This window comes from Orbicella franksi, chromosome 8, assembly GCF_964199315.1.
Source record: "Orbicella franksi chromosome 8, jaOrbFran1.1, whole genome shotgun sequence".
In the NCBI taxonomy this organism is placed as follows: domain Eukaryota; kingdom Metazoa; phylum Cnidaria; class Anthozoa; order Scleractinia; family Merulinidae; genus Orbicella; species Orbicella franksi.
In genome coordinates this window covers 14,623,653-14,637,145 of record NC_138152.1, presented here as the reverse complement: position 1 = coordinate 14,637,145, position 13,493 = coordinate 14,623,653, and the positions used below count along the sequence as shown (strand labels likewise).

The following is a 13,493-nucleotide window of genomic DNA, read 5'->3' as shown; positions in this document are numbered from 1 at the left end:
CAGTTACAGTTACAGTTACAGTTACAGTTACAGTTACAGTTACAGTTACAGTTACAGCTACAGTTACAGTTACAGGAGCAACAACAGGAACAGGAACAGGAAAAGGAACAGGAACGGGAACAGGAACGGAACAGGCACGGGAACAGGAACAGAAACAGTAATCGTAACAGTGACAGTAGTAGTAATAATAATAGTAATAGTAATAGTTATAGTAATATGATGATGATGATGATGATAATGATGATGATATAAGCACATTTAATCAGGATAAAACCATCAGCAAATGCTGTTAGCAAGAGGTACCCTGGACACCAAAAATTGAATTAAATTAACAAAAAAAAGTCCTAAAACCATTTACAATATATGTAGTAAAAGATAAAAAGCTGTATACAACAAACCAGAACAGTAACAGAGCAGTAATAAAGAAGTAACAGAGCAGTAATAGAGCAGTAATAGAGCAGTAACAGAGCAGTAACAGAGCAGTAACAGAGCAGTAATGGGACAGTAACAGAGCATTAACAGAGCAGTACTAAGAGCAATCATCGTCGGCGTTGGGTCGTGTCCGAGCATAAATTTCTTCGATCAGTACGGTCTCCTCTTCTTTGATGGCCTCGAAGGTGGTTGAGCAGGCCAAACCTTGCATAGAATCTGCGAGGGCAGTGACGGCTCGGGAGGGTGGGCGGTGTACAAGAGGCTGCAAGGCGGCACTTTTGTCCTCCACGTTTCTGTTCGGCTTTGCGCCTCAATTCGGCTTCAAACATGGCAGTCCCGGTGGAAATGGATTCTCTCCAGCCGGATCGATTTGCTGCTGTTGTCTCCCATGTCCCCGGATCAATTCCAGTTTTCTCGAAAGTATGTAGCTTTGAGGTGATCTTTGTAGCGGAGGAGAAGTCGTCCTCTTGGACGTAAGCCGGTGGTCAGCTAAACGCAGAGAAGTTGTCTCGGCAAGCGAGCATCGCTCATCCTGGCGATTTAATCAGACCAGGGGAGCTGATGTTTCATGATCTCAACACTATCAGGGTTGGTCTGCTCCAGGACGGAGATGTTTGTGATGTAGTCGTCCCATTTGATGTTGAGAATGGAGCGAAGCTTACGTTGGCGGAATTACTCGAGTTTCTTTAGGTCCTTCTGGTACAGTATCCAGGCCTCGCAGCTGTAGAGCAGAGCGGGAATGACAACCGCTTGGTAGAGCATAAATTTGGGGGTTTGGCTGAGGTCTTTGTTCTTGGAGACTCTTATAAATTTAGCAAAATGTAGTGTGTGCACCTCTGATTCGGTGGTCAACGTCTTTCTCGGCAGTGCAGTTAGATGACAAAATGCTTCTGAGGTATAGGAAGTGGTCAACCTGCTCGAAATGGGTTTCACCAATGGAGATGTTGAAGACTAAAAAAGGTGTTTTTGCAGCAGGTTGGGCGAGCACCTTGGTCTTTTGGACGTTTATGGTAAGGCCAAAACTACTATAAGCGTTGCTGAAGTTGCTGACAGATTGTTGCGGCTCATCAGTAGAATGGCAGGGAGCAGCATTGTCATCTGCGTATTGGAGCTCTGTGATGGATCTGGTGTAGGTATGTCCACGTGATCGGAGTTTTGAGGTGTGGAAGATGGCTTGGTCTAGGCGATACCAGAAGTCGGCGCCATGGTTGTTAGGCGGAATACCATGGAGCATAGCGACTGGGTACAGGAAGGACAGTGTAGGCGTGAGGACGCAGCTCTGCTTTAATCACGATGTAATGGGGTACTCTTCAGTCAGCCTGTTGCCATGGAACACACGTCCAGGCATACCTTCATGCAGAGCGCGGACCAGGCCTACTAAGTGATCTGGACATTCCAGTCTTCGGATGACCAGTACATGGCCGTTCCTGGGACCTTGCCAAAAGCTTTCTCCATATCGTAAAATACAAAAAGTAGAGGTATCTGCTTCTCTCTGTTCTTTTCTTGTATTTGTCTGGCGTAGAAGATCATGTTGATGGTACCACGTGTTCTTCGGAAGCCATACTGGGACTCACGGAGTGTTTCCTCTGCGACAACTTGCAGCCTTTTAAAGAGAATCCTAGCAAAAATCTTACCAGCTTCGAGAAAAGAGAAATGCCACGATAGTTTCCACGGGCTTTTCGATCGCCTTTCTTGAAGAAGGTGATAACAACGGCGTCTTTGAGATTTTCGGAACTTGCTCACTTTCCCACATTCTCAGGATGAGACTAAACAGGCGGCTCTTCAGCGGAAGGCCACCATGCTGAATCAGTTTGTATGAGATGTTGTCAGGACCAGGGAATTTCTTGGTGGCATTCTCTTCATTGCTCCCTCAAACTCCACAAGAGATTGTGGTTGACTCATCCAGGGTTGAAGGAGATGAGATGGGACATATCCCAGGAAATCTTCTGCAACAGTGGATTCCTGTTTCAGTTGCATAGCAAAGTGTTCACTCCAACGTTCGATGATGTCAAGAGGATCCGTCAGGATGGTTGTGGAGTCCGAGGCAAGGAGGGTTCCAGTTGATGTACGTGATGGACCGTAGGGCTGTTTTTTTGCTCAAACGGAAATTTGATGTCTCCAAAACCTCTACCATCTGTAACGGGTACGAAAGAACTACCTGTGAAAAGCTAATTACCAAGTCAATCGACCCTCAATCTGTGGAATAGTACTGGAACTCAAATCGGGCATCTCCGAATCAGCGATTCCATTCTCGTTTTTACAAAGAGGAAAAATCAAGATTGGTTTAATGAGAACGAACAAGAGATCAACCTTTTCATTGACGCAAAACGTCTTGCACGACTGGCCCATGAGAACGAACCCCAAGTCTCGATATCAAGACCTCAAGAGACAATATCAAACCAAGGTCAGAGAGATCAAGAACAACTGGTGGCAGCAAAAAGTGAGCGAATTCCAATGATATGCGAACACTCGCGACCTTAGAAACTTCCATGCAAGTAATGTTGACTCAACTTAGACTTTCTTCGGATGGACAATCTCAGGCATGTGTTCAGTAGACGGTGATCTGCCCAACAGTAGTCTACACTAGGCTTTGTTCTGGTGACAACGACGTCTTTCCTGTCAGGTTGGCGGATTTTGGCATAGTTCAGCAAGGACAAGTGCTTTGAGCGCGGATGTCTCCATGTTATTTTGAAACGATCTGGTATGCGGAACAGCGTGTTGGTGATGGTGAGGGCATGTCCAGCGCAGAGACGGAGCAGAAGGACCATTCCTACCTATTATAGTCGAATGATCAAGGTACTAGGCAATAACGTAAGTCGGACAATACAGGACCAGGAAAGCAACACTGACCAGAAACAGAGTAATATAGGCAGCATTAACAGAGCAGTAACAGACTGGTAACGGACCAATAACAGCTAACGCAGCAGCAGAACAGTTACAGAGCAGTAACACAGAAGTAACAAAGCAGTAACAGAGCAATAACAGTAGCCTGCGTAGCAAGCGTTTCTGTGGTGTTGGGGAGCAAAGAATATTACAGCGCGAAAAATGGAGCGAGTAAAAGAGGGGGGATGGGGAGGGGAAGGAAGGAAGGAAACGCTTGCAGACAAACCCCTGGATTTTGAAAACCGCCCACTTGGCCTTTCATGCCTGAGCGCGGACACTGGGATTTCGTGCTGTCATCGGCTATCATAAATTAACCAATAAAATCTTCGGCCTTCCGTAGCGAAAGTAAACTTTGAACCAAAATAAACTTTACTTGTCAAAATATGTCTGAAACAACGAGCGCACGGTGGGAACGGAGAAATCTCGATGAATTAAATTTGGTAATTTTTAATCAAGCTACTCAATCCGTCTAAAAGGAAGGACTGCAAGGGTGAAGTTTTAGCACAAATCTGGCTGAAAGTTAAACTGTGAGAAGTATTCCAGTCGCGTTAGTAATCCTTGTGCTCGCATGGTTCGAAATCTTGGATCACTGTATTCATTCGTCCAGGAATCGATACAAAGTAAAATTAGCAAGTCAACTCTCACAAAGGCAATTCCAGTAAAGAAGCGTTTGCTGGAAACGCCAGATCCGCAAATCGGTTCGATTGTTATCGCTGCAACAAAAACAAACAACGGAAGGTCTTCTCGGCAAACTTTGGAATTTGAGCAGGAGAGGCTTCAAACATCTGAGAGGAGAAGTAACGATAATCTTGACCAGTTACTGAATAAAGATAATCTTCCCCTAGGAGACCTCCAAGTCAAAGTTGTTTATAAAATGTCCTCGTAAGAATTCCCCGGGACGAGACGACTAAATTTTTGGTAAGGCAAATATGTGACAAAAACTGGCATGCCGCAGCTAACAGTAACACTGTAACAAATCATTCAGAATTGTACCCAGAGGTTCTAAATGCTGTCAACAAAAATGCTTCTAATGAAATGTCGCAGTACCTACGACAACATGTTGCCTTGTAACAAGCCAGACGAAATCACTAAGTTTTCTCACGCAGTAGTGCTAATTTTCTGTCCCGTGGTTTATTATCTTGTCCTTAGCGCATGTGGCATTCAAGAAAGTGATGTTAAAATTAAAGGAACAGCTGCAAATTGTGTCGCACCTGCTTCTGCAATAATGTGCAGGCTTCGAAAAACCAAAGCGTCGGCATTGCATTACAGGATTTCTACCGTACTGTCGAAGCTGACGACTAAATCCTCGTTCAGCGAGAAAAGTTAAAGCGTTTTGTAACCAAGCTTCGAACGCGTCTTCCCCTTTTGTCTGGCACTCAAAGGTATTAAAATACCTTTGATCGACACATGTCAATAATATTGGACTAGCCCAGCCAATCACGAGCTCCGCTTGTTACGCAGGCTACAATAACAGAACAGTGCCAGAGCAGTAAAAGAACAGTCACAGAGCAATAACAGAGCAGTAACAAAGCAGTACCAGAGCAGTAATAATGCAGACAGAGAACGGTAGAACAGAGCGGTAACAGAACAGCAACAGGTCAATCTAGTCAAAATAGTGAATCTTCCTATAGCTTATCAGCATCAATTCTAAATAAAGGACGCCTCCGCTTTGTTTAAATGACAATTTAACAGTACTCATGTTACATTTACGTTGAAGCGTTGTTACTGCTCTGTTACTGCTCTGTTACTACTCTGTTACTATTCTGTTATTTTTCTGTTACTGTCCTGTTTCTGCTGTGTTACTGCTCTGTTGATGTGCTGTTACTGCTGTGTTACTGTTCTGTTACTGCTCTGTTACCTCTCTGTTACTACTCTGTTTCTGCTCTGTTACTGCTTTGTTACAGCTCTGTTACTGCTCTGTTACTGCTCTGTTACTGTTCTGTTACTGCTCTGTTACTGCTCTGTTACTGCTCTGTTACTGCTCTGTTACTGCTCTGTTACTACTCTGTTACTGCTCTGTTACTGCTCTGTTACTGCTCTGTTACTGCTCTGTTACTGCTCTGTTACTGCTCTGTTACTGCTCTGTTACTGCTCTGTTACTGCTCTGTTACTGCTCTGTTACTGCTCTGTTACCTCTCTGTTACTACTCTATTTCTGCTCTGTTACTGCTCTGTTACTGCTCTGTTACTGCTCTGTTACTGCTCTGTTACTGCTCTGTTACTGCTCTGTTCCTGCTCTGTTACTGCTCTGTTACTGCTCTGTTACTGCTCTGTCACTGCTCTGTCACTGCTCTGTCACTGCTCTGTTACTGCTCTGTTACTGCTCTGTTACTGCTCTGTTACTGCTCTGTCACTGCTCTGTTACTGCTCTGTTACTGCTCTGTCACTGCTCTGTCACTGCTCTGTTACTGCTCTGTTACTGCTCTGTAACTGCTCTGTAACTGCTCTGTCACTGCTCTGTTACTGCTCTGTTACTGCTCTGTTACTGCTCTGTTACTGCTCTGTTACTGCTCTGTTACTGCTCTGTCACTGCTCTGTTACTGCTCTGTTACTGCTCTGTTACTGCTCTGTCACTGCTCTGTTACTGCTCTGTTACTGCTCTGTAACTGCTCTGTAACTGCTCTGTCACTGCTCTGTTACTGCTCTGTCACTGCTCTGTCACTGCTCTGTTACTGCTCTGTTACTGCTCTGTTACTGCTCTGTTACTGCTCTGTTACTTCTCTGTTACTGCTCTGTTACTTCTCTGTTACTTCTCTGTTACTGCTCTGTTACTGCTCTGTTACTGCTCTGTTCCTGCTCTGTTCCTGCTCTGTTACTGCTCTGTTACTGCTCTGTCACTGCTCTGTAACTGCTCTGTCACTGCTCTGTTACTGCTCTGTCACTGCTCTGTCACTGCTCTGTTACTGCTCTGTTACTGCTCTGTTACTGCTCTATTTCTGCTCTGTTACTGCTCTGTTACTGCTCTGTTACTTCTCTGTTACTTCTCTGTTACTGCTCTGTTACTGCTCTGTTACTGCTCTGTTCCTGCTCTGTTACTGCTCTGTTACTGCTCTGTCACTGCTCTGTCACTGCTCTGTCACTGCTCTGTTACTGCTCTGTTACTGCTCTGTTACTGCTCTGTTACTGCTCTGTCACTGCTCTGTTACTGCTCTGTTACTGCTCTGTCACTGCTCTGTCACTGCTCTGTTACTGCTCTGTAACTGCTCTGTAACTGCTCTGTCACTGCTCTGTTACTGCTCTGTCACTGCTCTGTCACTGCTCTGTTACTGCTCTGTTACTGCTCTGTTACTGCTCTGTTACTGCTCTGTTACTGCTCTGTTACTGCTCTGTAACTGCTCTGTTACTGCTCTGTTACTGCTCTGTTACTGCTCTATTATTGCTCTGTTACTTCTCTCTTACTGCTCCGTTATTGACTTCATGTTTGAAAAAGGAAGTGGAAACGTCCCTAAAATATGCATCTTCATCATAATCCACTCAGAAGCAAGCAACGGTTTATTACCATTATCGATTATCAGCATTGCGACCCTATTTTTAAACGGTCCGTGATGCTATTGGCTACGGCTACCTGTTTCACATTGTGCTCCATTAAACCATGGTGCGCACGTGCAGTTGAATCCGTTCACTCGATCTGTGCAGATCCCGTTGTTCTCACAGGGATGACTTGCACAGTCATCGATGTCTGTTTTTGAAGATGAAATCGGAAAGAGACAATTCAATAGCTGACGTATCGAGAATATCAATTCAAGGTCGTGCATATGACCCTGGAGCCACACCTCTAAGCGTAAATAAAAATAAAAATATATAATAAACTAATATTTTAAGAGGAGGCCTCCAATCAGCTAGAGGTGGTTTTCAGAAGGGTGTGATATGTATGTCTTCTGGTTGGCAATGTTTTCCCCAAAAAATTACCATCTGTTGGTTGCTTCGGGGCACTTGAATAGTCTTAAATGCACTGTGAAAAATCAGCACGTTGTGTGCCCCTTTTCTGTGGCTGTCAAACAGCGAATATACTGTTTGATTAGGTGTTGATTGATTATCTGCACTGCGACCCTATTATTAAACAGCTGGTGATTCTATCTGCTACGGTTACCTGTTTCACATTGTGTTCCATGAAACCCTGGTGTGCAAGTGCAGTTGAATCCGTTCACTCGGTCTGTGCAGGTCCCGTTGTTTTTACATGGATGACTTGCACAGTCATCGATATCTGTTTTAGAAGATAAGATTGGAAGGAAACAGCAAATGACAATAGCCCGGAACAAAAACAGCAATAGTAACTTTGCACACTGCGAAGGCATTCTCAATTTACAATAATACCAATTCAAGGTCGTCAAAATCGCAAAATGTAAAATTCCTCCACTGCGTCTTTTTTTTATGTTCTTGTTCTATTCCTAGCTAAAGATACTTGTTAAACTTGTTCCAACAGACGTTTCTGCAACATATTTCGCAAAGCTTGCGGCAGGTGAAAGCAATGTTTCACAGGGCCAGGCTGGCAGTTTCAACTTCTGTTGCAAAAGCATTGGATGAGCGAAGGTCACGAAACATCGCCCTTTGTAAGCACTTTGTTTTTCTTGTTTTTTTGTTTTGTTTTGTTTTGTTTTTTCTTTTGTTTTCATTTTTATCAAAGCTTCGGAGGCCTGTCACGCACAGTTCGAATACTTTTAATCGTTTTTCACCTACTTTTGCGCGCAACATACACTGCAAAAGTGCGCAACAAATATTATTATAAAGCCTTTGAAATTCCATGTTACTTATACCGAAAATGGACGAGTCTTCATCTGATTTTCTTTATTACCTGAATGGTATAGTTGCGCACTTTTAGCAAACTCTAAATGTGACTGACTGACAATAAATTGTGTGCGTTGCGGTCCTATTAACTCAAAATATTAAGGATAATAGTGATTTATGTTTAAACCGACTTGTTTCACAATGTCTGCCATTAAACCCTGGGGCGCAGCTGCAGTTGAATCCGTTCACTCGGTCTGTGCAGGCCCCGTTGTTCTTATACGGATGACTTGCGCAGGTTTCGATTCGAAAGGCACTGAAATAAACTTCGATCGAGCATTTTCGACAACTGTGAACTCACTGCTTAGAGCTTTGAGAACAATTTGCAATATTTCAAGCGACGACGGGGAAGACTTCTTTGCGGACGAGCTGCTTGCATATTAGGAATGGAAACCTAGCTACGAAGTGGAGGAGCATGCAAACGAAAATCAGGGAAAAAAACTTAAGGACTGCTTTAGATGCTGCGGGAAGCAAGGCGGAATTGGGAAGGAAACATTTCACACAATTACGGATTTCACACGTTTTAAGTCGTAATTCCAAATAACCAGTGTAAATTTTTGCAAAGTTTGCAGTGAAATTCGTCGGGTAAGCGAAAAGGTTGTGTTCCCTAAGCGGTCCGCACGCGGGCATATTTTCGACACTATTGCATAGGATGTTTGTCGCACTGCTGATTTCCAAACCTTCGAAAAACTCTGTGAGTGTAACAATTTTGTTATCATGTAATTCTAAAGGATTAACCTTCGACTTTTATCTAAATCGAAAGAGAAATAAGTGTTGGTTGGCAGCGTACAGTTGCGGCCTATCAACATATCAGTATATTTTGTCGTAACGCTTCTTGATCGATCACACAACTTTGCCGGCTATGTCATAAATACTGCGGGATTGGAAGATCTAGGTAAATTGCTGGTTGGCTTTAAGCAGAAAATTTTGAAAATAGCGTTTGTGAGAGTTCTTTAATGGTTCTCACAGACTCAGTTCGCTCGTTTCGGTTCAACAAAATCAACCATCGTTTATGTCTTTATTGTACCGTTGACCGATCATCGCCAGTAAATTGTACAGTTCATCTGTTTTTAGACCTGGGATATTGCTGCAGCAGCCGATAGCACTTCTGGAAGGCATTTTTGTGCACTTTTCGAATGTATATTGCACCATCCTGAAGGAAATGAGAGGACGTGAGATATTTGACCTTCCTGGGTAGACGTCACAACAGCTGCTCCTCAAAACTCGATCGTGAAACAAAATGGCGGTGTTCAGTGGGGCTATTTTCGAGATTTCGTCGGGGCACAGAAAATCGAGGATTTAACCGAATCCAAACATTTTTTCGTAGAAGTATTTCAAATAACGACTGGATTCGTTTAAGCGAAAAAAAAAAAAAAAAAAAAAAAAAATTGGGGCTTCGGTGCACTTTAATTTTTGTGAAAGCCTTAGTAACATTTGCAATTATTTTCGCAACAGACCCACTTCTATAAAATATGACTAAGATCGTTTGCCTCCGTTGAATCACCTTCGATTTTTTTAACTGTAAACCCCTGTAGACCATGCTGAATTACGTGCACCATTTTTTTTTTTTAAATCAGGGTAGTTTTCCACACACTTTATCTCTGAAGCGAAGTCGGTGACCCCCGATTTTTGTTTTTGTTTTTGTTTTTTGTTTTTTCTTTGTACTTCTGACACAAAAAACTAATTATCTGCCTGTAGTGAAAATTTAAGTAAAAACATCTATCAACTGGAAATTTTCTCGCGAACGTCGGGAACCCTAGAGCATGATTAGAAATTATATTGACGAGAACACTGTTCAAGTGTTATCGTCGTCTTACCTGTTTGACAAGTACTACCTGTGAATCCTTTCACGCAAAGGCACAGATAGCTGTTCTTCTCATAACTTGACACGCATCCACCGTTCTGGCATGGTCCACTCATACATGAAGACTAAGAAATACATGTAAAATGATATTTAATTGAAGGTAAACTAAACTAGCTAAACTAAGCTAATCAAGGCCAAGCCAAACTCATTAGACACTATCAGATACGATAAATAACAATGTGGTTGAAAGCATTCCCGCTGGGAGTGAATACAGCTTGATCGATGATGAAAAACACGTTGGCAAAAGATGTCTCAACTTTATTAGACAAGATATTGTTAAACACACGATCTCGTTTCTTTCAGAATTTTGAGGACAATAATATTCCACAAAATGAAATTTTGCAAACAACTAGACAAAGAATATAGCTTTCTTTACCCAGTGTTTGCAAAAAAAAAAAAAAGGATGCGCAATTTTCGCCTGATAAAGTTTAAGTGACGGAAACTTCCTGTTTGAACGGTTTTTGCTAATGAAAAATCAATGAAACAGGGAGTTAGGCTGTTTGTTAGCCTTTGTTGTGCGAGCTTCAATGCCTTACCCACTCAGTTTAAGTCTTTAGATAGTGCATGTGTTCTCTCGTAATTGGCGGTTAAATTAGGTCTCTTAAGTTCACTAATCCTTTAAATATATTTTTCGCCCTTTTCAACAGGTTCTTTCTGAAGGAAAAAAGATGGCTCGGTAGTTTTTGCCGGAAAATTTGAAGCAACGAGATCTTGCTGTGCTGATTTTTTTCTTATTTAAATGAGAAAGAGTCTCCTGTTTGCTAAGTTTTGCAGTGCAACTACTCAGTTCGATTGGAGTTTTGACTTCGTACTTGTGTTTACTTATGTATGTCGGTGAAACGAAAATAAGCCTTCCTAACAGCACTATTTTTGTAGAAAAAAAAATGAGGGCGCAGTTTTTTTTATTTTTTTTTATTTTCAGAAAATTTTCAGAAAAGAGATCTTCCTGTGTGGATGTGTTTTGCTTACTCTCAAATCATGGATCTGATTCCGTTAAATTAAGACATTTGCACTGTCACTATACATTGTTGCTGAAAAAGTTTGATCCAATGTCTATCTAGACCTTGAAGATAGTAGCTTGTCAAAAAAAAAAAAAAAAAAAAAAATGAAAAATGCATTTCAAAGAGGCTGTCATTGGAGTACTTACCACTACACTGAAGTGATGGAAAGATTGGCTGCTGACGAACTTGTTCGAGTTGTTGTTCTTGTCAGATGGGAGCAGTTCGCATAACATTGTTCCGTTGATGTCATAAAATGCAGCCAGGTTATAGGAGAAACAAGACGGTGTGCCAACGCATGCAAAACCACATTCATCTCCATCGAGGACATAATCAGTACCAAGACTTGAGAGGTTTAGGTACGAGAACTTGTGGGACTTAAAGTTGGCAAAGGCGACGCCATTGTGAACTCCTCGGCTGATACTTTGACCACGTGCATCTATAACTTTAGTTTTACCTGTGTTAGTTGCATAATTCAATTACTTAAAAGAATGGATAAGAAATTTCTGAAAGGGTTTACGCAAGGTTTGGATTAGATTCAAGGATAATTATTTATTTAAAAAGGAATTATATAACGACACCTAGTAAATATTTCGAGGAGCAAAATGATATCGTCAAAGCCATAAAGCCTGTAGAAAATAGAAGGAGATTCATTCGCAACATGGCTTGCAGGAGTCGAGTTTCTTTGATACTCAGATTTCTTTGATACTCAAATTAAATAACCAAGCTTTAGTTTCGACTTAAACGGAGTTACACATTCATGTCCGCTGCCGTTCTTGGGTTCTCTTTGCTGTTTGCAAATTCCTCGTCTTCTGGCTTTGCATCAGGTTTTCTTTCGCTGGGGTAAGGTTTATTCGAGGATTTAAACGACAGAGAGTTGAATTGATTCATTTTGGAACATTTATTCTCAAAAACTGAACTGGCCTTAAATGAAAAATCCAAGAAATTAAAAATTGAAGGGCGCCTTGAAAATACGACCGGTGAGATAATGCACAATCGCCTAATTGCGCATGAGATAAAAAAAAAAAAAGTTTTATAGGCAACTGGCAGCAAGTTTGACCAATTCTGATTTTAGTAATGCATCAAGCTTAAATTACGTATTTTAATTTATAAATGATTGACAAGATAACAGGCCTACAAAACAAAGATAAACGCACCAATAAGAGGCACCTATATAGAGTCAAACATTAAAATGTCAGCTGAGAAATGATGCTTATTTGTGTCAGCGTTAGCTGACACTTTGTCTTAGTCTTGTTTTAGCTGATATTGTGTCGGCATCAAAGCATTTTGTTTTTTGTTTGTTTGCAAGCCGGCGGGTTTACGTGAGACACGTAGACTCCATGGATTTTTCACAGAAAACGGGAACTAGTTTAGCCCAACAACACTCGTCTCCTTCTGTAGAGTATTGTAAACCAGTACCTGATGTAGACAATGGATGCGAAGCAAAAGAACCGTCCATAAGCCAATAATGGTAATATTTTCTCTCACACTGGATGTTTTTAGTTGACAAGATCAGATGAGTTAAGATAGCGTTTGGTTCGTGTTAGTGATGTCAAGTCGACATCGACGAATGAAAGACCACGTGCTTTGACACCACAGTAGACAGGTATAAGACAGTTAAAGCTTATACGTGCAAATGCAGTTTCATTTCCCCCAGCAGTAAAAAATATACATATACATATATATATATATATATATATATTTCTTGCACTCACCTCACTCACGAAAGCGATCCAAAGCCCATGATTGTTGGTTTGTTACTTTGAACTAAAGGCTTTTCCCCAAACAAAAATTCAGGCGTTTCTTTCATTATTTGATGTGGAGCCGAAGGCATCTCTTTCATGTATGCAGAGAGACTTTTAACATGCCCAGCTTCCTGAATTTCTCGAATTCTAATTCCCTTGAAAATACCGTGTGTTAGAATACAGCTGGTGGCCGCAGGTTACATATATATATATATATATATATATATATAAATAGCAAACTGATGGGCATAAAGGATATTTTTTGAACTCACCCTCTGCAAGAGTTGGATCAGGCATCACTGAAATGCATGAAACGATAAGGAAGAACGCAGAATAGTCCATGTGAAACCGCACTGGACGTTTTTTTTCAGTTCTTTCGTCTCAAAGGCAATTCAAGAAGGATAATGCTTGGCTAGCTAGCAGCAGTGATGTTAGTGGACAAACGCCGATTATAACTGAGAGCAGGGGCTTTGTGACACTTCCTTTAAATTAGCAAACTCATTTACTGTTGCGGAATATTGTACGTCATACCTATTATTGCAGATCATGATTGTAATAGTGCAGTTGGCGTGATGTTTAATACTTGTCGTAATTGTAATATCAGCTACCAGAGTTTGCAAGACATTTTAATTTTAGTACGTGACTCGTTGTCGAAGTTTGTAATGATTCGAACTGTCTTAAATAATAATAACAGTGAAGCAGCAACCGCTGCCCTTTTCGCGGGCTTTCTAACTTTGACGCGGGCCTGTTATGAGAAAAAGTTTGTTCTGAGCTACACGTCCACGGGTAA

The 13,493-nt window shown here is 41.7% G+C and overlaps 1 protein-coding gene across 1 annotated transcript in view; it reads right to left on the bottom strand.

Moving 5' to 3' along the window:
- The window catches only part of LOC145494861 (uncharacterized), a 20,772-nt gene extending 7,640 nt beyond the window's left edge, over window positions 1-13,132 (bottom strand). The window contains exons 1-5 of the mRNA XM_081474428.1: window positions 12,976-13,132; window positions 11,108-11,415; window positions 9,914-10,025; window positions 7,405-7,518; window positions 6,880-6,993 (exon numbers count right to left, since the gene is read on the bottom strand). Coding sequence (XP_081330554.1) covers window positions 6,880-6,993; window positions 7,405-7,518; window positions 9,914-10,025; window positions 11,108-11,415; window positions 12,976-13,045 — 718 coding nt within the window. The 5' untranslated portion in view covers window positions 13,046-13,132. The remainder of the gene's footprint in view (window positions 1-6,879; window positions 6,994-7,404; window positions 7,519-9,913; window positions 10,026-11,107; window positions 11,416-12,975) is intronic.
- Window positions 13,133-13,493: the final 361 nt, after the last annotated feature.